Genomic DNA, 25454 nt, shown 5'->3' with positions numbered 1-25454 from the left:
AGGCTAGTTCAAAACTCTAGCCTTGCATACCCTCCAAAATCACTGAATGGAAGGACCCCAGCATATCAATCTAGAGAATAAAAATCATATGAACATACTAATAGATACAGCAAAGGTACTTTACAAAATCCAACCCCCATTCATGATATATTTTATGCAAAATTAATAATAACAATTCTTCATAAATAGATAATTGTCAAGAACACTAAGAAGATTCATCTTTTAAAGTTTTTTTTTAGCTATGAGTGACAAATGTTATTTCTTCTTATTGTTTTCTCTAATGTATTTCAGAAACTGAAGTGTTTTATTTTATTCCACTGTTGGCCATAGGTTGAGCCCTACACACTCCCTTCCCTTTCACCTCAAAGGGAGGGCCTTTGTATGTAGCCACGCATACATCATTAGTGTAAAGATCAGGCTGGATCTGCTCCCAAATCTTCTTCTTAGGATTCAGCTCCTTGTCGGGCTCTCCAGGGAAAACATCAAAAGTAATTCTGTCCCCAGGAACAGATCCATCAGGAGGTACCAAGATTTCCACTTTCTCTGGTGAACTTGCACACATCACCATTGCCTGAGATACTACTCCCCTCATCTTTGCAGGTTTCAGGTTACAAAGTAAAACCACCATCCGATTTTGCATCTGTTCAAGAGGAACATGATTCACCAGGCCACTGACCACCGTTCTTGGGGCTGTTTCTCCAACATCTACTTCTTCTACATACAAAGAATCTGCATCAGGGTGTTTTCTGGCAGTGATGATACAACCAATTTGAAGATCCAGACGGGAAACATCAACAGGCTTAGAGTCAGCACTTCCCGCTACTGGTTGCTGTTTTTTCTCCTTTTTCTCTCCTTTCTTTTCAGCTTTCTCTTTCATCTTCTTTTCTTCTTCTCCTCCTCCTTTTACTTGCTCTTTCGCACCAGAAGATATGATTGTTATTGGTATAGATTGTATCTCATTTTCAGAAACTGTAGAATCCGTTTTTAGTGGAGTACCAGATGGAAATGGTATTTGTTTTACTCCATTTTGAATTTCTGCCTCAATTAGCTCTTGTTTCAATCCTTCAATTTCTTTCTTCAATTTAGCATTTTCAACTCGAAGTTTCTTCTCTTCTCTCAAAGTTGCCTGCAAAATCGCTTTCTCCTTAAGAAGAGCAACTTGCTGCTTAAGATATTCAATAATTTGATCTGCTTCTGCACCCTTCTGCTCCAATCTCTTCAGAACAGCATCACCAGTTGCCATTTTTGCCAAGAAATGGCAGAAAATCATGTATCGGTGAACTGAGGCACCTCAGCAGCTTCAGCCGGGAGCCTCATCTTGCTAAAGTTTTAAAACATGTTATAAATGGACAACCACCCAAAGGGATGAGATTAAAACACCATGAGAATTTCTGCAGTGAAGATAGATTTTGACCAAAACATCATGTTGCCAGCCAGGTGCTGCCTTTCCTCTATACCATCAGAATGCTCTTCAGGATCCAGACAGGGAAACATCAATTAAGAAAGAACCCTTTGCCCTTTGCTGTTGGCAAAGGAAGTGGTGATCCCAGAATGCCAAGCCTCTGCTCTCAGTAGGATGATAAGGTCTAAGGTGACAGTCAGGCTACTGCAGCTCAAAGTGAACAGAATCAATTCCATATTTAACCCATTTTTCCTTTGACATTTCTCTGGCAAAATTGGTCTTCAAAGCACAGAGATTTAGAAAATGAGAAGCATTTTCCAGAGACAAGAAAAAAGAAGAAGAAACCAAGAGCTATAAATAAGGGGAACAAAGAAGCTATGTCAGTACCCTTTCTGTGTCTAAGTGGCCTTTCATTCCTGGGTGTCAGGGTAACAAATCCACTCCACAAGCAAGGTCAATTATCCCCTCTTGCAGTGAAAGGGTGAAAGTCACACTCTGGCTAAAGCATGTCACTCACAATATGATTCAAAACTCTTGCTTAGAAAAGTGGAAAATTAAGCATTCAAATGCATTTACAATCCAGAATATCAGAGTTAGATGAACCCATAAAAATAAAAAAATTCACGTTCAGTTTAATAAATGGAGACACTCTAAGGCAGAGAGGTTAAAAATCTGGCCCTTAGGGACATGACAAGGTGGAGCAATACAGGACAATAATGTCCAATAGATCAGGGCTTGATTCCCAAACACCAAGAAGTCATTGCACCCGTCTGAGCCCTTGTTTCTTCATCTGTAAAATGGGCATAATAGGAATCACTTCACAGGATTGCTGTTAAAATTAAGACTGAAACCTGAAGAGCACTGGCACAGTTTTGCCACATAAGAATCCTCAATAACCATTTTCCTTCTTTCTTTCGGATCTCAGGGTCAGAGCTAGAGCTCAGTGCTGGGCTCTGGAGTCGCAGTTCATTCGTGTTTCCTCTGGTCCCAATGACAGCAACAGGCAGAGTATTTGCAGGTATCAAGTTCAGGCTGGGGATGAAGGGACCCCTCGGTGTGTTACCATGTCTCTGTAGCTCTGCTCTCCAGCAAATGAGATACAGAATGGGGCTTAGTTTCTGCCTCTACCCTGATAAGCTGTACATGAAAACCTAGATCCACCTGCAGATCAGTTTTTGTATCAGAGAAATAGGGTGTGGGTCTGTTAGTTGCTCAGGCAGGTCTGACTCTTTGTGACCTCATGGACTGTAGCCTATCAGGCTTCTCTGTCCATGGAGTTCTTCCAGCAAGAATATTAGAGTGGGTTGCCATTCCCTTCTCCAGGGCATCTTCCCTACCCAGGGGTCGAACATGAGTCTCCCACATTGCAGGCAGATTTTTTACCTCTGAGCCACCAGTAAAGGTCATTAAAAATTGATATTATCTTTTGATATTGATATTTTGGAAGCCTCCCCAACTGCTCAATTCCATGAGCTTTCCTTAACTTGTATTTACATATATATGCTGTAAGATCCAGAAGTGTGTGTGTGTGTGTGTGTGTGTGTGTGTGTGTGTGTGTGTGTGTGTTTGTATAACTGGGGATAGTGGAGGGTGATGGGAATAGATGGGAATGTGGTCTTATTCCCATATTTCCAACATGGAAAAATGATCAGGGTCAATAAGGACTTTGGTCAGCCTATGTTGTCATACATACAAAGAAAAAGCCAGTAAACCAAGAAAAGAAGCCTGCATGGTCTTAGAAGAGAATGTGGGCAGAGGAAGACAAAAAGGAAGGAAAGAATTAGTTGCTCAATCGTATCCAGCTCTTTGTGACCCTATGGACTGTAGCCTGCCAGGCTCCTCTGTCCATGGAATTCTCCGGGCAAGAATACTGGAGTGGGTTGCCATTTCCTCCTTCAGAGGATCTTCCAGACCCAGGGATCAAACCCAGGTCTCTTGCATTGCAGGCAGATTCTTTACCATCTGAGCCACCAAGGAAGCAGAGGAAGATAAATGCAATAGCAATTTAAAAAACAGCACTAGGGGATCCTCCCTACAGCCCAATGGCTCCCCAGATTGATATTTTCAGCCCTGACCTCTGCCCAGAACTCTAGATGAAGACTTGAACAGTTTCACAGGCAAGTTCATCTCAAATGAACTTGCTCAGAAGAGAGTTCTTGACTCTACCTTCCCACATCCAGACCAGCTCCTCTTTCAAGCACCCCATCTCAGAAAAGGGCAACACAATCCACTTGGTTACTTAAGCCAAAAATCTAGGGATGTTCCTAGGTCTCTTTCTTTCATCTCCCTCAGGGCCTTCGATGCTACATTCACAATGCACCCTAATCCATTCTCTTCTCCACACCTCTACTACTACAACTCCACCACCATCAAGTCTGGGCCACCATGAATTTCTGTTTTAGCATTGTGGTATCCACTCTTATCCCAAACTTGTTCTCTCTTCACAAACCCACCAGTGACCTTTAAAAAATATGTGTGTGCATGTGTTAGTTCCCCAGTCATGTCTAACTCTTTTGCAACCCTATGAACTGTAGCCCATCAGGCTCCTTTGTCCATGGGATTTCCCATGCAAGAATTCTGGAGTGGGTTGCATGCCCTCCTACAGGGGATCTTCCTGACCCAGGGACCAAATTTGCATTGCAGGCAAATTCTTTACCATCTGAGCCAATATAGACTAGATCAAATTATCCCTAAGCTTAAAGCTTTCCAATGATTTCTCACTGCACTCGGAAAAATATTCCAAATTCCTTCTTTTGAGTCAGAAAAGCCTCAACGATCCCCCCTACCTTCCACTGTCTTTCGAACTCATCCCACTCTGTTCATTCACTGGGCTCAGGACAAGTTAGCTTTGTCTCTGTTCCTCAAATGTTCCAAGGTTAGCCCTGGGCTGGGGCCTTTGCATCAGCCTGCAATGTGTCCCCGCATATCTTGGCAGGGCAGGGGCCTCTGGTACTCCAAGTGATGTCACCAGCTCAGACGACCCATGCCAGAAGACCACCCATTCACTCACTATTACAGCAACTTATTGTAATTCTCTGTGTAGCTCAAGTTACTTGCTGATAGATTTTTTGTTTATTTCTTTGCTTACTGCCTGTCCTGCTCTGTGAGAAGAGAATCTCTGTGAAACAGTAGGGATCTTTCAATCCACCCTGTTTCCTGTTCTGGAATGTGGAAGTCATGCAACAAATACTTGTTGTTTGAATCGAAAAAGGAATGAACTCCAGACCACCAAAAGTGAACTAAAGAGCCTTATCTTGGAGGAGCATTCATTTCAACTGAATCTCAAGACTGTCCCACAAAAATCTGCTGATGTTCAGAAGTGCACCAACCAGGTCAAAGGGAATGAGGAGAGACTGGTCAAGCCCAGCACAAAACCCTGACTCCTTTCCTAAAGGATCCCCATTGTCCGTACCTCCAAAGGCTTCAAGACACCCTGGAGAAGGAAAGGGCAACCCACTCCAGCATTCTTGCCTAAAGAATCCCATGAACAGAGGAGCCTGGTGGGCTACAGTCCATGGGGACTCAAAGAGTCGGACACGACTGAGCGACTAAACAGCAGCAGTGACTCATGAATTACCACAAATTCCAGAGCAGAAAACAAGCTGTGCTCTCCTCCTTTCCCCCACGTTCTAATTTAGCTGCAGCTTCTTGGGTTCGTGCCAGGATAGCAGACGATGGGTGCTGTTAGCATATGATTTGGGGAGATGTGAAAAGCAAGCAGACAGCCTGGCAGATGGAAGCACACTCACCTTGTGAGGGGAACAGATCTGGACCTTCCTTCTGCAGTTTCCTCTGCTGTGGGTATAAAGGATGAGCACATGCTCTGAGAAAGATGGTGGAGTCAGCAGTTTCTCTAGGACCCTTTTCCCTGGATTTCCCCCTCACCTTCCACCTCATAGGCAAGGAAAACTTAAGGTGCTAAACTAACACCCAGGCTTTAATTCTACCCACTTAAGTCATTCCAGGCACGTGATACAGGAACCATTATGCCTCTTTTCTTTCCCTTTTCTCATCACTTTTTCACCCTCTTTTCCTCAGGTCAAACTCTGCCCTCCTCCCACTATATCTTCCTTATCTTCCTACTTCTTTTCTACCCCATCCCTCTGTGTGAACCCCTGTCTCTTCCCAATCTTCCCACTTATACCTTTCCTCTTATCATGTGGGGAAAAGATCCAACTATTTTCTACAACATTCTGGATCATTTCGTTTTTAAAAGGAATTTGGAAAAAGGCTAGATTTTGTTTTATGAAACACTTTTCCCATTAATTTAGACACATATTTACGTGCTCACCCAGAAATTGGCTTTTTAACTAGCTGTCACTCTAAAAGTTAAAAAGCAAGGCCTGTTGTAATTCTAGTATGGTGGGCTTGCTATTTTCCCCCTGATGAAACAATTTCCAGCAACGTTGTTATTAAGGACTGAAAAGATTTACCCAAAGTGAAGGTTACATAAAATTATCAAATAACCTCCATGGACAGACATGACAACAAAGTGCCTAGTGGTGGAAAAGCAGTTACAGGAAGTTTCCTTCATTGCTTCCTTATGATCCTCAGAGAGAAGAGCAGGAGCGGGTGAGCGTGGAGGGAGGGGGGACAGGAGAAAGAAGAAGACTGGAGAAATGAAAGACATGCGGATCGAGACCAGGCTGGGGCTAGAGCTGTGCGGTGGGTGTGGACGGGTCTGGGGTGCAGGCAGGAGCGAAGGGCGCCCTCTGGTGGCAGCCTCTCTGCCTTTCCTGCGAGGTCCCAAACCTTCCGCTCTCTCTAACCTTGGTACTACCTCAGCAAACCAGAGTCATGCGTTAATCACTGCCCTCTCCGCATTCCAGAAGGACGGCTAGGAGCCAGGCGTTATAACTCCACTTCACCCCCAGAAGCCCATCGACAATTTCTTACAGCTTTTTATTGTATTCTCCCTAAGAGAAAGTGCAGGGTGGGGGTGGGGGTGGGAGTGAAATTAATATTCTCCGCGTTACTACATTCCAGCAAGGATGGCGAGTCCTTAGAGAGTGATGTCTGGGCAACTACAGCTCACCGCACCTTTGATTCAGCTTTGCAGGGAGTTACTGTGGGATACTTCAGAAAATTCATCATAGGAACATGAAAAAATCATGCCGTTTAACCTGATTCTCAAGTTCTTGATTCTTGAAAACTAGGGCTAATACTACCTACCACCCAGAGCTGTTTTGAAGGATAAATGAGAGGCAGTGAGTGGCATACAGTAGGTACTCAGTAATTGTTAGTTCCCACTCCCATCTCACACCACCTCATCCCATGTCCCTTAAAAAAGATGAGACGGTAAGTTCATTTCTTCCCACTGCTTGGCCTGCAATCAATATAAACTGCCCCTACATGGTTCCCTCCCGGCGCCTGGTAACTGCGTGTTTTACTAGGTTTCTGAGAGTTCGGTGCAGCTGCTTTGAGGTAGCATTTTGACAACAGTCTCTAACACCATCGTTGTTTCTCACCTTCAAAACCATCTCCTCCCTTGGTCTCTGAGGCTCCCATGGATGCTGCCCTTCTCCCATCCCTGGATGGATCTCAATTTTGCACATTTACACAGGAACAAGATGAATTCCCCGAGGAACAACAACGATTTTACATTTGGACACTGTAGAATTCTGGGGAGGGAGGAACCTCCCTTTGCACTTCTGTGTAGAGCAGTCTCATGGTTAAGGAAGGTGGATATCTGTGTTGAAACCTTCCACCTGAAGTGTCTAATGCTGACCTTTGCCCCAGGCTTCTTCCCTTTCCTTGGGGTGTCATCTGGGGCTGGTCCAAGGAAGGTACTCTGGAATTAAGCTCCACAAATTCCACCTTATCTTCCAACTTTATTGTGAACTCCAAACAGATAAGCATGGCTCTTGTGTTTTTATTCTAGAGTTCTACCAAGAGATAAAGAGTTCCAAGAAAAAGGTACTTCAGGGGGTTTGAAGCAGGGATAGTCACTAAGTCATATCTGACTCTGTCACACCATGGACTGTAGCCTGCCAGGCTTCTCTGTCCATGGGGTTTCCCAGGCAAGAATACTGGAGTAGGTTGCCATTTCCTTCTCCTGAAATAATACGAGAAATGAAGTTTCTAAAGTCTGAAAATAGAGACTCATTCTTGCAAGAGATTCTCTGTCAGTTGATTTTCTTTCTCTTCTTGAATGTTATACAGGCATAAAAGAACACTTTCCAGATGAGTAAACTTTACCATTTGAAAATTAATGCAGTGTCTAACTCTCTAAATGTATCTCAAGATGCGTTTCAGATTTTTTACATTACCATAATGGTAGCATTATGCCAGCAAAATACTGGAATATTAATATATAAAAACATCGAAACACCAGAAGGTAGGATTGCAGTCTGTACTCTTTAAGAACAAAGATCCACTCTATGTAATGGTTGAGGAGTCTTGTATAGCTCCAATGACAAAGAGTCAAACCCTTCCCTGTTCCTTGTGCCTCTTTCTCTCTGAAGCCCCCCATTCAGGTAGACCAGCAAGCTGCTGAAAGCAATCCTGTTCATGGATTCAAATTCTATTAAAGAATTAGATTTCTTGCCTTTGGAGGTACCTTCCTCATCTAACACAACATGCAATCTAAAACTGTGACTCTAAGGGAGCGTGATTGCCCTCACGATGTCTGATTAGACCCTGGGCAGGAAGCTATGCTCTCATTCACAACTGAGGGCTCACAGTGGGTAGAATGAACCATCACAGATGACTTTTAAAATAAGTAGCCAACAATTACCCCCTCGTGAATTTTTTTTTTTAGAGAAAAATATCCAGTTCAGTGGCTTTTAAAATTAAGAACATAACCAGGGAAATTAAACCTTCATTTACTGAACATTGTCCAATATGTAACAATTATTAGTATTCACTTTTTATATATCCTATTTTCAGGGAAAAAAAAAAAAGATGGCATGAGGCAATAAGCCAAAGACAGAAGGAGAAAGAGAGAAGGAAGGAGAGAATAAGGGCTTTCCAGATGGCTCTGGTGGTAAAGAACCTTCCTGCCAAAGCAGGGGACATAAGAGATAGGGATTTGATCCCTGGGTCAGGAATATACCCCGGAGGAGTGCGTGGCAACCCACTCCAGTCTTCTTGCCTGGAGAATCCCATGGACAGAGAAGCCTGGCGGGCTATAGTCCATGGGGCCCCGAAGAGTCAGACACGACTAAGCGACTTAGCACCTGAGCACATGAGAGGAGAAACGGGAGAGACACGGATCAGGGAGCAAGAGTCATAACAGAGCAGGAGACAGAATCCTAAGGGGCAGCAAGAGTGTCAGAGAGAGGAGAGGGAGGCAAAGTTTAGAATGGTCGTTCTTTTTTCTCAGTCCACTTTGACAATGTGAAAACTGTGGGCTTTTCCCCATAAAATAGACATATTCTTGTATATTCAAGGGATCCATGAACCATAGGTTCAGAACTCCTTGTTTAATAGGGTTCCCTGGTTGCCTAGTGGTCAGGATTCTGGGTTTTCACTGCCATATCCCGGGTTCAAGCCCTGCTGAGGGAATTAAGATCTCACAAGCTGAGTCAGTTCAGTTCAGTCGCTCAGTAGTGTCTGACTCTGTGCAACCCCATGAATAGCAGCACCCCAGGCCTCCCTGTCCATCATCAACTGCCGGAGTTCACTCAAACTCACGTCCATCGAGTCAGTGATGCCATCCAGCCATCTCATCCTCTGTCATCACCTTTTCTTCCTGCCCTCAATCCCTCCCAGCATCAGAGTCTTTTCCAATGAGTCAACTCTTCGTATGAGGTGGCCAAAGTATTGGAGTTTCAGCTTCAGCATCATTCCTTCCAAAAGAAATCCCAGGGCTGATCTCCTTAGAATGAACTGGCTGGATCTCCTTGCAGTCCAAGGGACTCTCAAGAGCCTTCTCCAACATCATAGTTCAAAAGTATCAATTATTTGGCACTCAGCCTTCTTCACAGTCCAACTTTCACATCCATACATGACCACAGGTAAAACCATAGCCTTGGCTAGATGGACCTTAGTCGGCAAAGTAATGTCTCTGCTTTTGAATATGCTGTCTAGGTTGATCATAACTTTCCTTCCAAGGAGTAAGCGTCTTTTAATTTCATGGCTGCAGTCACCGTCTGCAGTGATTTTGAAGCCCAAAAAAATAAAGTCTGACACTGTTTCCACTGTTTCCCATCTATTTCCCATGAAGTGATGGGACCAGATGCCATGATCTTCATTTTCTGAATGTTGAGCTTTAAGCCACCTTTTTCACTCTCCTCTTTCAATTTCATCAAGAGGCTTTTTAATTCCTCTTCACTTTCTGCCATAAGGGTGATGTCATCTGCATATCTAAGGTTATTGATATTTCTCTTGGCAATCTTGATACCAGCTTGGATTTCTTCCAGCTCAGCGTTTCTCATGATGTACTCTGCATAGAAGTTAAATAAGCAGGGTGACAATATACAGCCTTGACGTACTCCTTTTCCTATTTGGAAACAGTCTGTTGTTCCATGTCCAGTTCTAACTGTTGCTTCCTGACCTGCATACAGATTTCTTAAGAGGCAGGCCAGGTGGTCTGGTATTCCCATCTCTTTCAGGATTTTCCACAGTTTATTGTGATCCACACAGTCAAAGGCTTTGGCATAGTCAATAAAGCAGAAATAGATGTTTTTCTGGAACTCCCTTGCTTTTTTGATGATCCAGCAGATGTTGGCAATTTATCTCTTGTTCCTCTGCTGTTAAAAAAAAGAAGAAGTATTCATCTTAGGATTCACTAGGCTCCATGGACCTAATGATTATTGTCTTTCAACAGTTCTAGAGATTTCCTAGCAATTGATACTTCAAATATTTCTTTGTTCCCATTATTCTTTCTATAATGTTGGTAATCTCATTTAATGTTTCCTATCACTTTCTATCCCTATGCTGCCTTTAGGGTAATTTCTTGAAAATACTCTTATATTACTTATTTATTGCTGTATAATAAATTACCCACAAACCTAGCTGCTGAAAGCAACAAACATGTATTACTTCACACAGTTTCTGGCAGACAGGAATCCAGGAATGACTTAGTTGGGTGGTTTTGGCTCAGTGTCTTTCACAAGATGAAGGTCAGGTGACCCTAGGTCTGTCATCAACGGAGGGCGGGACCAGGGCTGGAGAGAAAGCTGCTTCCAGATTGGCTCACGTCCGTTCCTCCCCACAGGGGACTCCCGCAGGGCTGCCTGAGTAGTCTCTGACAGACCAGCTGGCTTCCCCAGGCTGAGGTAAGAGAGAGGGGAAGCAGCAGCAGGAAGCCATAGCGTCCTTTATGACCCAGTCCCCAAATCACACACCTTCAGTTCCGCTTTATTCAGTTTCTTAGAAGCAAATCAAGAAGGCTGATCTATGCTTAAGGGAAGGAGAATGAAGCTCCACCTCCTGAAGAGGAGACTATCAAAGAATTCTAAACACTTAAAAATCACCACACAGGGCTTCCCTGGCAGTCCAGTGGTTAAGAATCCACACTTACACTGCAGGAGGCAGAGGTTCCACCCTTGGATGGGGAAGTAAGATCCCACATGGGATTTTTAGCAGCATAGCCAAAAAATAAATTTTAAAAAATCACCACATATATTTCTCCATGGACAGAGGAGCCTGGTGGGCTACAGTCCATACGGTTGCAAAGAGTCAGACTTGACTGAACGACTGAGCAGGCATGCTCCAGTTCAGTAGTCTCTCATCGGTTGTGTTTAATCTGTTGTTTCTAATTTCAGTTACTACAACATTCATATCTCGACATTCAGCTAGCCCTCTTTTTTTCAGACCTGACTAGTGATTTTTCACAGTATCGTGCTATACATCTAACACCTTCTTTGACTTCTTTAAGCATGTTAAATTGTTATTTTATATTGTGTGCTAACTCTAAAAATTTTCAGTCTTTGGAGAATAGACCCTCACTCCTGATATATTGTTCTTTAGTGTGTATGTTGCTAGCTTTCACTATGAACTGCTCCTTTCCCTTGGAAATTTCTCTGTGGAAATTCCTTGGCACCTTAATTAACGTTGTTGTTATTGTTGTTGCTTAGTCACTAAGTCATGTCCGACTGTTTGCAACCCTGCAGACTGCAGCACGCCAGGCTTCCTTGTCCTTCACCATCTCTCGGAGTTTGCTCAAATTCATGTCCATGAAGTCAGTGATGCCCTCCAACCATCTCATCCTCTGTCGCTCCCTTCTCTCCTGTCCTCAGTCTTTCTCAACGTTAGACTGCTTTCCCTCCAAAGATGTACATTTGCTTCTGACAACTGCCTGGAGTAACAAGCAATCCAGGACACTTTGAGTTATATTCTTGGCTTAAGGTGCAGGTCACATGCAGGATATATTTGGACCAAAAAATGTATTGTGAGGGCCATTACATGTTCTCAGGGGGAAATTCCACCATACTCCTGCCAACCAGTGCTAAAGTCGGATTCAGAGTTCTTTGATGTCTCGTTCAGTGTGACTTTGCTTTCTTCCATCTCCTTTACATTGAAGGTATAACCCATTGAAGTCCCAGCTTTCTGCAGAGATTTATCACAGTCTCCAACTGATATTGTGACCTAAAGCTTAATTTCTTGTCCCCCAAATATGGTACGGTCTCTAGGGTTCAGCAAAAAACTCAAGAGAAGCTGGCGTTGGTGCTACCTTATCACCAGTGTTTCTTGCTTTCACTTTGTTTTTGACCATTGTTAAGACCATGCCAGTTTAGCAGTACAATCACAAAGATGATTTTTGACTGTTTACATTGGGAGGGTCATTAACAGTATCTAATCTTCCAAGTGCTAAAAATGCAAGTTCCCGATTGACTCTCCAGTCCACTCCAGGCTGCCTCCCTTCCCACTCCATTTGTTGTTGGTGGTGATGGTTTTTTGTTTTTGCTACACCACACTAGTCCCTTGACCAGGAATTGGAACTGGGCCCCTGGCAGCGAAAATGTAGAGTCCCAACCAATGGATGGCCAGGGAATTCCCCTTAAGTGGTTCTTTTCAGTATCCTCCACGTTGTCCAATCAAATGGTCTTCCTTAGTCATCATCTTACTTGACCTTTAAGCATCGTTTGACTAGCCTAAGGACTCCTTCCTTCACACAGCATCTCTTGCTTCTTCAACACATTCCCTGGATATTCCTGTGTCACTGGCCTCTCCTTCTTAGTCTCCTTTCCTGACCTTTTGTCTTCTACACAGCTTCTCTCTATCCAGTCTTCCCAAGGTGGTCTCCTATAACTTGATGGCTTTATATCTTACCTACATCTCGATGATTCTCACATTTTGGTCTCAGGCCAAAATCTTGAACTGAGCTCTAGACTTATATCCAGCTGCTTACTTGGCATCTTCTCTTGGATAGTGTTCACTTTAAGCCTGTCCAAAACAGAACTCTTGGTTTTCCCCTCCAGCATCTATTCTTCCTCCAGTTTTCTCCACCACAGTAAATGGCCCTGACTCCACCTTGCAGCTCTAACCAAAGAACTAGGAGTCATCTTTCATTCACCCCCTTCCTGTCACTATCACATCCAGTACGTCAATCTTACTGATTTCATTTTTTATCTTGAAGTATTTATTTATAAAATTTTATTTAACACCAAAAGCATTTTTATTGGGATACAGACAATTAACAATGTTGTGATAGTTTCAAGCAAACAGTGAAGGGACTCAGTCATATATATACATGTATCCATTCTCCCCCAAACCCTGCTCCCATCCAGCCTGGTACATAACATTGAGCAGAGTTCCATGCGCTATACAGTAGGTCCTTGTTGGTTATCCATTTTATTTTTTTTTTTTTAATTTGTTTGCAGATTTTATTTTTTTATTTATTTTTTTTTTTACCATTTTAATTTTTTATTTTTTAAATTTTAAAATCTTTAATTCTTACATGCATTCCCAAACATGAACCCCCCTCCCACCTCCCTCCCCATAACATCTTTCTGGGTCATCCCCATGAACCAGCCCCAAGCATGCTGCATCCTGCGTCAGACATAGACTGGCGATTCAATTCAAATGATAGTATACATGTTAGAATGTCATTCTCTCAAATCATCCCACCCTCTCCCTCTCCCTCTGAGTCCAAAAGTCCGTTATACACATCTGTGTCTCTTTCACTGTCTTGCATACAGGGTCGTCATTGCCATCTTCCTAAATTCCATATATATGTGTTAGTATACTGTATTGGTGTTTTTCTTTCTGGCTTACTTCACTCTGTATAATCGGCTCCAGTTTCATCCATCTCATCAGAACTGATTCAAATGAATTCTTTTTAACGGCTGAGTAATACTCCATTGTGTATATGTACCACAGCTTTCTTATCCATTCATCTGCTGATGGACATCTAGGTTGTTTCCATGTCCTGGCTATTATAAACAGTGCTGCGATGAACATTGGGGTACATGTGTCTCTTTCAATTCTGGTTTCCTCGGTGTGTATTCCCAGAAGTGGGATTGCTGGGTCATAAGGTAGTTCTATTTGCAATTTTTAAGGAATCTCCACACTGTTCTCCATAGTGGCTGTACTAGTTTGCATTCCCACCAACAGTGTAGGAGGGTTCCCTTTTCTCCACACCCTCGCCAGCATTTATTGCTTGCAGATTTTTGGATCGCAGCCATTCTGACTGGTGTGAAGTGGTACCTCATTGTGGTTTTGATTTGCATTTCTCTAATAATGAGTGATGTTGAGCATCTTTTCATGTGTTTGTTAGCCATCCGTATGTCTTCTTTGGAGAAATGTCTGTTTAGTTCTTTGGCCCATTTTTTGATTGGGTCGTTTATTTTTCTGGAGTTGAGCTGCAGAAGTTGCTTGTATATTTTTGAGATTAGTTGTTTGTCAGTTGCTTCATTTGCTATGATTTTCTCCCATTCAGAAGGCTGTCTTTTCACCTTGCTTATATTTTCCTTTGTTGTGCAGAAGCTTTTAATTTTAATTAGATCCCATTTGTTTATTTTTGCTTTTATTTCCAGAATTCTGGGAGGTGGATCATAGAGGATCCTGCTGTGATTTATGTCTGAGAGTGTTTTGCCTATGTTCTCCTCTAGCAGTTTTATAGTTTCTGATCTTACATTTAGATCTTTAATCCATTTTGAGTTTATTTTTGTGTGCGGTGTTAGAAAGTGATCTAGTTTCATTCTTTTACAAGTGGTTGACCAGTTTTCCCAGCACCACTTGTTAAAGAGATTGTCTTTACTCCATTGTATATTCTTGCCTCCTTTGTCAAAGATAAGGTGTCCATATGTGTGTGGATTTATCTCTGGGCTTTCTATTTTGTTCCATTGATCTATATGTCTGTCTTTGTGCCAGTACCATACTGTCTTGATGACCGTGGCTTTGTAGTAGAGCCTGAAGTCAGGCAAGTTGATTCCTCCAGTTCCATTCTTCTTTCTCAAGATTGCTTTGGCTATTCGAGGTTTTTGTATTTCCATACAAATCTTGAAATTATTTCTTCTAGTTCTGTGAAAAATGTGGCTGGTAGCTTGATAGGGATTGCATTGAATTTGTAAATTGCTTTGGGTAGTATACTCATTTTCACTATATTGATTCTTCCAATCCATGAACATGGTATATTTCTCCATCTATTAGTGTCCTCTTTGATTTCTTTCATCAGTGTTTTATAGTTTTCTATATATAGGTCTTTAGTTTCTTTAGGTAGATATATTCCTAAGTATTTTATTCTTTTCGTTGCAATGGTGAATGGAATTGTTTCCTTAATTTCTTTTTCTACTTTCTCATTATTCGTGTATAGGAATGCAAGGGATTTCTGTGTGTTGATTTTATATCCTGCAACTTTACTATATTCATTGATGATCTCTAGTAATTTTCTGGTGGAGTCTTTAGGGTTTTCCATGTAGAGGATCATGTCATCTGCAAACAGTGAGAGTTTTACTTCTTCTTTTCCAATTTGGATTCCTTTTATTTCTTTTTCTGCTCTGATTGCTGTGGCCAAAACTTCCAGAACTATGTTGAATAGTAGCGGTGAAAGTGGACACCCTTGTCTTGTTCCTGACTTTAGGGAAATGCTTTCAATTTTTCACCATTGAGGATAATGTTTGCTGTGGGTTTGTCATAGATAGCTTTTATTATGTTGAGGTATGTTCCTTCTATTCCTGCTTTCTGGAGAGTTTTTATCATAAATGGATGTTGAATTTTGTCAAAGGCCTTCTCTGCATCTATTGAGATAATCATATGGTTTTTATTTTTCAATTTGTTAATGTGGTGAATTACATTGATTGATTTGCGGATATTGAAGAATCCTTGCATCCCTGGGATAAAGCCCACTTGGTCATGGTGTATGATCTTTTTAATGTGTTGTTGGATTCTGATTGCTAGAATTTTGTTGAGGATTTTTGCATCTATGTTCATCAGAGATATTGGCCTGTAGTTTTCTTTTTTTGTGACATCTTTGTCAGGTTTTGGTATTAGGGTGATGGTGGCCTCATAGAATGAGTTTGGAAGTTTACCTTCCTCTGCAATTTCTGGAAGAGTTTGAGTAGGATAGGTGTTAGCTCTTCTCGAAATTTTTGGTAGAATTCAGCTGTGAAGCCATCTGGACCTGGGCTTTTGTTTGCTGGAAGATTTCTGATTACAGTATCAATTTCCGTGCTTGTGATGGGTCTGTTAAGATTTTCGATTTCTTCCTGGTTCAGTTTTGGAAAATTGTACTTTTCTAAGAATTTGTCCATTTCTTCCACGTTGTCCATTTTATTGGCATACAACTGCTGATAGTAGTCTCTTATGATCCTTTGTATTTCTGTGTTGTCTGTTGTGATCTCTCCATTTTCATTTCTAATTTTATTGATTTGATTTTTCTCTCTTTGCTTCTTGATGAGTCTGGCTAATGGTTTGTCAATTTTATTTATCCTTTCAAAGAACCAGCTTTTGGCTTTGTTGATTTTTGCTATGGTCTCTTTTGTTTCTTTTGCATTTATTTCTGCCCTAATTTTTAAGATTTCTTTCCTTCTACTCACTCTGGGGTTCTCCAACTCTTCCTTTTCTAGTTGCTTTAGTTGTAGAGTTAGGTTATTTATTTGACTTTTTCTTGTTTCTTGAGGTATGCCTGTATTGCTATGAACTTTCCTCTTAGCACTGCTTTTATAGTGTCCCACAGGTTTTGGGTTGTTGTGTTTTCATTTTCATTAGTTTCTATGCATATTTTGATTTCTTTTTGATTTCTTCTGTGATTTGTTGGTTATTCAGAAGTGTGTTGTTCAACCTCCATATGTTGGAATTTTTAATAGTTTTTCTCCTGTAATTGAGATCTAATCTTAATGCATTATGGTCAGAAAAGATGCTTGGAATGATTTCGATTTTTTGAATTTATCAAGTTTAGATTTATGGCCCAGGATGTGATCTATCCTGGAGAAGGTTCCATGAGCACTTGAAAAAAGGTGAAATTCGTTGTTTTGGGGTGAAATGTCCTATAGATATCAATTAGCTCTAACTGATCTAATGTATCATTTAAAGTTTGCGTTTCTTTGTTAATTTTCTGTTTAGTTGATCTGTCCATAGGTGTGAGTGGGGTATTAAAGTCTCCCACTATTATTGTGTTATTGTTGATTTCCCCTTTCATACTTGTTAGCATTTGTCTTACATATTGCGGTGCTCCTATATTGGGTGCATATATATTTATAATTGTTATATCTTCTTCTTGGATTGTTCCTTTGATCATTATGTAGTGGCCTTCTTTGTCTCTTTTCACAGCCTTTGTTTTAAAGTCTATTTTATCGGATATGAGTATTGCCACTCCTGCTTTCTTTTGGTCTCTATTCGCGTGGTATATCTTTTTCCAGCCCTTCACTTTCAGTCTGTATGTGTCCCTTGTTTTGAGGTGGGTCTCTTGTAAGCAGCATATAGAGGGGTCTTGTTTTGTATCCATTCGGCCAGTCTTTGTCTTTTGGTTGGGGCGTTCAACCCATTTACGTTTAAGGTAATTATTGATAAGTATGATCCCGTTGCCATTTACTTTATTGTTTTGGGTTCGGGTTTATACACCCTTTCGTGTTTCCTGTCTAGAGGATATCCTTTAGAATTTGTTGGAGAGCTGGTTTGGTGGTGCTGAATTCTCTCAGCTTTTGCTTGTCTGTAAAGCTTTTGATTTCTCCTTCGTATTTGAATGAGATCCTTGCTGGGTACAGTAATCTGGGCTGTAGGTTATTGTCTTTCATCACTTTAAGTATGTCTTGCCATTCCCTCCTGGCCTGAAGAGTTTCTATTGAAAGATCAGCTGTTATCCTTATGGGAATCCCCTTGTGTGTTATTTGTTGTTTTTCCCTTGCTGCTTTTTAATATTTGTTCTTTGTGTTTGATCTTTGTTAATTTGATTAATATGTGTCTTGGGGTGTTTCGCCTTGGGTTTATCCTATTTGGGACTCTCTGTGTTTCTTGGACTTGGGTGATTATTTCCTTCCCCATTTTAGGGAAGTTTTCAACTATTATCTCCTCAAGGATTTTCTCATGATCTTTCTTTCTGTCTTCTTCTTCTGGGACTCCTATAATTCGAATGTTGGAGCGTTTCATATTGTCCTGGAGGTCTCTGAGATTGTCCTCGTTTCTTTTAATTCGTTTTTCTTGTTTCCTCTCTGATTCATTTATTTCTACCATTTTATCTTCTATTTCACTAATCCTATCTTCTGCCTCTGTTATTCTGCTATTTGTTGCCTCCAGAGTGTTTCTGATCTCATTTATTGTGTTATTCATTATATTTTGACTCTTTTTTATTTCTTCTAGGTCCTTGTTAAACCTTTCTTGCAACTTCTCAATCCTTGTCTCTAGGCTATTCATCTGTGTTTCCATTTTGATTTCAAGATTTTGGATCATTTTCACTATCAATATTCGGAATTCCTTCTCCGGTAGATTCCCTACTTCTTCCTCTTTTGTTTGATTTGGTGGGCAACTCTCCTGTTCCTTTACCTGCTGAGTATTCCTCTGTCTCTTCATCTTGGTTATATTGCTGCGTTTGGGGTGGCCTTTTTATATTCTGATAATTTGTGGAGTTCTCTTTATTATGGAGCTTCCTCACTTTGGGTGGGGTTCTATCAGTGGCTTGTCAAGGTTTCCTGGTTAGGGAGGCTTGTGTTGGAGTTTTGGTGGGTGGAGCTGGGTTTCTTCTCTCTGGAGTGCAGTGGAGTGACCCGTAATGGGTTATGAGACATCAAAGGTATTGGGATAATTTTGAGCTGCCTGTATATTGAGGCTCAGGGGAGTGTTCCTGTGTTGCTGGAGAATTTGAGTGGTATGTCTTGTTTTGGAACTTGTTGGCCCTTGGGTGGAGCTTGGTTTCAGTGTAGGTATGAAGGCTTTTGATGAGCTCCTATTGCTTAATGTTCCCTGAATTCAAGAGTTCTCTAATGTTTTCAGGCTTTGGGTTTAAGCTTCCTGCTTCTGGTTTTCAGTTTTATTTTCACAGTAGCCTCTAGACTTCTCCATCTATACAGCACCGATGATAAAACATCTAGGTTAAAGATGAAAAGTTTCTCCACCTTGAGGGACACTCAGAGAGGTTCACTGAGTTACAAGGAGAAGAGAAGATGGAGGGGGTAGTTAGAGGTAACTGGAATGAGATGTGGTGAGATCAAGAGAGGAGAGAGCAAGCTAGCCAGTAGTCACTTCCTTATGTGCGCTCTATAGTCTGGACCGCTCAGAGGTATTTACAGAGTTATACGGGGAAGAGGAGAGGGAGGAAGTAGACAGAGGTGACCAGGAGGATAAGAGAGAGGAATGAGTAGGAGAGAGACAAATCCTGCCAGTAACCAGTTCCTTAGGTGTTCTCTACCGTCTGGAACACACAGAGATTCACAGAGTTGGATAGAGAAGAGATGGGGGAGAAAAGAGACAGAGGCCACCTGGTGGAGAAAAAGGAGAGGCCAGAGGAGGAGAGAGTGGACAAGCCAGTAATCTTGCTCTCAGGTAAACTTGGGTAGTGAAGTTTGGGTTTTTAAATGTACAAAATTGACAACAAAGATTAAAAATCTGGAGTAGAGGTTGGATTTTCAAAGATACAATATTAAAGAAAAGCAGAAGGAAAAAGGAAGAAATAAAAAAAAAGAATTATTAAAAAACAAAACAAAACAAAACAAAACAAAACACCAACAACCATCCAAAGAGTATATATGGTGTTTGCCTTAAAAAAAAAAAAAAAAGTCTTTTTTTTTTTAAATAGTAATACTAGGTTATAGAAATAAAAATTAGAGGAGAAATAGAAGATTTAACAATTAAAAAAAAGCTCGGAAAAAAAAGAAAAAAAATGCAAAAGGCAAAAAAAAAAGAATGATTTTAAAAATATTAAAAAATTAAAAATATATCTGGCTCTTCTCTGATGTTATGGGCCGTGTGGGCTCACTTCCAAGGTGGTTCCCTCTGTTTAACTTCTTCTGTTTGTTGGGTTTTAGGCTCACTAGTTCAGTCGCGCTGTGGGGAGGGGGGATGCTGCAAACAAATAGCACTGTCGTGTGTACACAGTATCTCTGCCCCGCTTGACCTGTCCTTTCTCGCGGCGCACAAACCACTCCGGCTCTACGATGCTCAGCCGGGAACCATCTGGGGCCGGCCCTAGGCTGCGTGCACTTCCTCGGTCCAAGCCGCTCAGGTTCGGCCCTCAGGCAGCCCTCAGAGGCACAAATGCAGCTGGGACTGCGCTTTGTGCCCTTCCCAGGTCCGAGTAGCTTAGGAGTTTGGCGAGCGCAATTGCCGCGGCTTGTCACCTTTTCCGCCGCTGCTGCTCAGCTCTCTGGGTGGACCGCTGGCGCACCCCGTGAGGCAGACTGTGACTGTCCAGCACCCCCAGAAGTCTTAGCAAAGGAGCCTGCTTGCAGTTAGGTAAGTAAAGTCTCTCCGGGTCTGCAATTGCCCCTTTCCAGTCCTTACGGCTCTGGCTGCCTGTCCCCAGCGGGGAATGGTCTGCAGCCGGCTTTTTCCGCTCCGTCCTTTGTTCTGTGCTGGGTCCTGGTGGTGTCTTATGTTCGAGCTTTTCGCGTGGTAGCTATCCCACAGTCTGGGTTGCTAGCCCAAGTTAGATCGTTCTGGTGGAGCGTGGGGCGTTCGTGCCCGATTCTTACAAAGCACTGCAGCCCGCGCCTCCCGCGCGTCCCTGCCCTGCCCCCACTTCCCAATGGCGGATGCAGGCGTCTGTGCTGCTTTTCCGCTGGGGGAGTTACTGGTGGGCTTGTAATCTCTTGGTTTTAATTATTTATCTATTTTTCCTTCCTGTTATGTTGCCCTCTGTGTTTCCAAGGCTCGCCACAGACTCGGCAGGGAGAGTGTTTCCTGGTGTTTGGAAACCTCTCTTCTTAAAATTCCCTTCCCGGGACGGGCTTCCCTTCCCGGGACGGAGCTCCCTCCCCACCTCCTTTGTCTCCTTTTTTGTCTTTTATATTTTTCCCTACCTGATTTTGAAGACAATGGTCTGCTTTTCTGGTTGCCTGATGTCCTCTGCCAGCCTACAGAAGTTGTTTTGCGGAGTTTGCTCGGCGTTGAAATGTTCTTTTGAGGAATTTGTGAGGGAGAACGTGATCTTCCCGTCCTATTCCTCCGCCATCTTTTCCTGTTTTCCGGTTATCCATTTTAAATATAGCAGTGTGTGCATGACATTCCCAAGGTACTTAACTATCCCCTCTCTCTGGCAACCATGAGCTCATTTTCTAAGTCTGTGGTACCGACTCTACTTTTAAGACATCCTGAATTTTCCCTTTCCTATCCATTTCTACAACTGCCACCTGAGTCTTAGTCATTATTATCTCTAACCTGTACTAATGCAATTGCCTTTCTATTGGCTTCCATGTGTGCATTCTTGATTTTCATAATCCATTTTCATAGAGCCAGCAGAATACTTTTTTAAAAAGGAAAATTACTCATGTTAATCCCTTAATCAATATGCTTCAATGGCACACCTTTTCACTTTGAATAAAATCCATATTGTTTACCAAGACCCTTAAGCCTTTCCTTACAGGACACTTAGTTGTATCTCATAACACTTATTACTATCTGAAACTAATCTGTTAATGTCTTTACTTATTGTCTGCTCCCCCTTTTTAGACTCAAAATTTCCATTATAGTACTATAAAAGGACAACTGTCTATTTGTTCCCTACGATAACCTCAGCAATTATTAGGTGATTAATACATTCCTATTGATTGGATCTTTCATATTCTAATAGTTCTCTGAACTTCTTCATGGCAGAAGTAACTACTTCCACATTTGTGCTCAAATAACACTTTGAACACACCACCATTATAGTACTCAGGTGTCTACAAGCTTATCTCCTTACTAGAGTGTGAACTTTGCAGGAGTATAAATCATGACATTTTCTTCTTCACATTAGAATTCTAGGGTCTTATTCACTACCTAATAAGGAGTAGGTAAACAAATGCATGTTTACTGAATAAATGAATGAATGAATGAATGAATGCTAATGAACAGTCACAGAAACTTGAAAAATCATTTTCTAAAATTACTTTCATCAACAGACAAGAAAAACAATATGAACATAACCTTTGGTTCTGGAAAACAATTAAAACTGTGACAACAAAAACAAGTCTCTAATTAAATATGTCATGCTTCTGCAAAAGAACTCCTAACAATGATTAGGACAGAAGAGAGGAAGAAAAGGACTTTCCGGTTAAATGACTTTGTTCTCCTCTGTATTTGCTCATCAATTTTAGTGCTGCAGCAATGGCTCTAGAAATAAGCCAATTTCTGACAGTCATGTGGGCCACATAATTTTTGGAATTTTCAGAAATGCTTATCATCACATTGGAAATGAAAGAGACCTCTCTCCTTGTCTTTGTGCTAAGGGTTCATTTGGAATCTATTAAATTGATGACTGGGGTAATACCTGTGCCCTTGAGATTATTACCAATAGTGCTCCTAAACTGGCTCCACCAAAAGCCCAATCTGTCGCCAGAGAACAATGTCCCTTCTGCCTTTGTAGCCAGCAGGACATGTGGGAAATCAAAAGCTTGCACATAGACGTTAGAGCATGGATCTTAGTCATCATACTCAGAAAACACTTTCCTAAAGTATCTGGTGCCAAACAATTCTTAAAATTAAAATGCACATGCTTCGTTGATTCACTTAAGTGTTTAGATACTTCTATTGTTCAGTAGCTCATCTAATGTTACTTGAAGTTGATGAAAACCTTCCCTTAGCTCCTTAAGGCCTTAGTTTTGAGCTTAGAGATAGTGAAAAGGGCTCAACATAATTTTTCAGCAGCAAAATAGGAGACAGTCACTAATCGGTACCTTAGTAAAAAACCTTTTATTATTTTCAAAATACTTTTGAGTTCCTGCTTAGGTTTTTTTTTCTAATAAATGGATTTGTATATAACCCTCATTTGTGAACTCGTGTGCTGTACTGGAGTATTCAGAGACCAGGTGGCAAAGCTGCATTCCTTACCTTTTTAATTCTTGGCATGCTGGAAAATCTCAACCTTCTCCCAATGCTCCTCTCACATCCTGCTCCTTATCTCCCTCCAACAAACTGGGTGGGTATGCTAGTAGGAGTGTGAAGTTGATAAAAACATACACTTGATTAGCAGATAAAAATAAAGAGCACTGTTTAACAAAGGAGGAAAGTACGATGGAGGAGAAGATAACGGAGAAGTGGGAATAAAAAGAAAACTGGACAATAATGGTGAAAAAAAACTGAAGGATAATATTGGAAGAAGGGCACCAGAGACTCATTGCTCATATTAAGCTCAGTACCTCCAACTTCTCCAAGCCACCTCAACAGTCTGTTTCATGACAACAGGCCAGTTCTGTGCAATGTTTCTGGTCTTTAATGGATTCCTTGGGCCATTTTCCATTCTTCACTTGTTCATTGCCCATGCTTTGCAGATGTGCAAGTGTGAGGTGGAATATTTTAGTTTTCTACTGCTGCTCTAATAAATTACCCTAAATTTATGGGCTTAAGCAACACTTAAGCAATGTATCACCTTCTGTAAGTTAGAAGTCTGACATGGGTCTCACGGGGCACAAATGAAGATATCAGCAGCTCCTTTAAGAAGCCTTTGAAAGAGAAAGTTGCTCAGTCATGTCCAACTCTTTGAGACTCCAGGGACTATATAACCCATGGAATTCTCTAGGCCAGAATACTGGAGTGGGTAGTCTTTTATGAAGACTTTAAGGGAGTGTTAATTTCCTTGCTCACTTTGCTCATTTTGGTTGTTGGCTGACTTCAAAATGGAATGGAAGGCCTTAGAGTAGTAAGCTTCTTGTTACTGAAATCATTCAAGCAGAGGCTTATAAAAGATGGTTTTGGAGTATGTTGGTACTGGGTTCGAAGTTGAACCTTATGATTTCTAAGGTCCCTTCCAACTAAAGAATGCATGATTTAGGCAAAAAACACTCTCAGTTCAGTTCAGTTCAGTCGCTCATTCATGTCCGACTCTTTGTGACCCCATGAATCGCAACACGCCAGGCCTCCCTGTCCATCACCAACTCCCAGACCAGTTTAAGTCTTATCAGCTGTCCTGTGTATGGGAAAAAAACTGATTTGCTTATATGGGTAGAACTTCCTATGGGGGAAATTGATATAGGTACTTTAATGCTTTCATCTTTTTCTCCTGTTATGTACCTGGTAGTGATATGCATGGGGATATAATAATGGATAGAGATGGGATAGCATTCAGAATGATGTAGCTATATTCCAGAGATATAATACAGAATGATGTATCTATATTCCAGATTACTGTGGAGTCTATGCTATTGTGAATGAAAAAAAAATAGTAATTAGAAAAATATAAAATATGGAACCTAATTTAAAGATATCAATGTAGCTGATGTAGAAAATTACACTCAATCAGGTTCTGATGACAAAATAGAGAACATATCATTTAATTTTTATTACAAATTTCCAATTTATAACCAAAATATACAACCACTACATTTAAAATCAGTTTGTACAATCATAGTTAAAGTGCTAAGTAAAAACACTTACAAAAACTTGACATCAGTCTACTGCAAACAAATTAAATCTACAAGAGCAGGGTGCAAAGCACATCAGCTAGTGTGAAAGTGCAGTTCATGCTCTAATCAAGCACATTTGCCCTCTATATAGCTCAACAATAGTAAATTCTCCACTCATTTGAAAATTAACAATTGATTTTAAACACATAAAAAAGAAACATGAAGAACTAATGCCACAAAATACAAATCTTCATCAGCACAGTTTCCAACCAGATGCTTATATGATAAAGCAAGATTAAAACTTTAGATCAATTTTAGGATCACCTCCATCAACGTAATTCAGATTAGGGTCTAAAAACTAAACTGCTAAGTGCCGGCAGTTCAAAAACAATGGCTTTTAAAAATAATGAAAAAGGAATATCTCTTCTACCTTTATATTTCTTGAAAAAAAGAGAAGGTGATGGTCATTTCTCATAACAATAAAATGAGTAAAGACTTTTAAAAAAAGAACAAGAATGGAGAATGCCCACCTGTAAATTTAGTATGAGGGAGCAGAGCTGGAAGACAGACTCAGCTGAAGATAGGGCAGACTGAGCCTGAAATAGCCAGCCTTTGAACACTGTGGGTGGCAGATAATGTAAGATGTTCCAGACACAGTTTTTGAACTGAAAAGCATGAGATCAGCAAAGCCCCTAGTTCTTACGACCCCGAAGAAGAAATGACTGGCCCCCTTCCTCAAGGTCACTGAAAACACACAGCACTTTCAGTCATCACATAGGCTCTTCAAAGAGGAGCAGATTCCCAACTTAAGTCACCTAAGTGAAATCTCTTTTCTCAAAATAGTTTCGCCAACACTGATTGAACTATTTCCACTTTTGCTTTAAAGCTAAACATATTTATTCTATTAATTAATAGTCATTTGTGCTAACAACAATATATTTGTTTTTTAAAAACAGGTGAAAGGGCTATAGTCATGAACACTTTTTTCCAAAAGACCCTAAGTTAATTTTGGAGAGCATTAGGTCAGCTCTTGTTGGCTATCTGCTACCCTTATTATTCATAATACTATATATATGAGGAGATATAGTCTGACTTTGGAACAACCCAATCCGCAACCTTTCAAAACACAGTTCTATTTAAAACTGGGGATTCCCTATGTAGGAGCTTCTAATTTCTATATCCTTTTTTTATACTCA

General features: G+C 41.1%; 1 protein-coding gene across 1 annotated transcript; it reads right to left on the bottom strand.

Moving 5' to 3' along the window:
* Positions 1–255: 255 nt before the first annotated feature.
* LOC101123184 (aminoacyl tRNA synthase complex-interacting multifunctional protein 1) lies at positions 256–1306 on the bottom strand. The gene has a single exon (XM_004004466.6). It carries the CDS (start codon positions 1268–1270, stop codon positions 305–307), a length of 966 nt encoding a protein of 321 aa, XP_004004515.2. The 5' UTR covers positions 1271–1306; the 3' UTR covers positions 256–304.
* Between the last annotated feature and the right edge of the window lie 24148 nt (positions 1307–25454).

The sequence above is a fragment of the Ovis aries genome, chromosome 2 (assembly GCF_016772045.2).
Source record: "Ovis aries strain OAR_USU_Benz2616 breed Rambouillet chromosome 2, ARS-UI_Ramb_v3.0, whole genome shotgun sequence".
In the NCBI taxonomy this organism is placed as follows: Eukaryota; Metazoa; Chordata; class Mammalia; order Artiodactyla; family Bovidae; genus Ovis; species Ovis aries.
The sequence above is the reverse complement of the archived record's forward strand: the minus strand, read 5'-3'. Positions and strand labels throughout refer to the sequence as shown.

What these genes read in the sequence shown, in the direction of transcription:
- LOC101123184 (XM_004004466.6), bottom strand. Translation starts at nt 1,270, where the DNA reads ATGATTTTCTGCCATTTCTTGGCAAAAATGGCAACTGGTGATGCTGTT.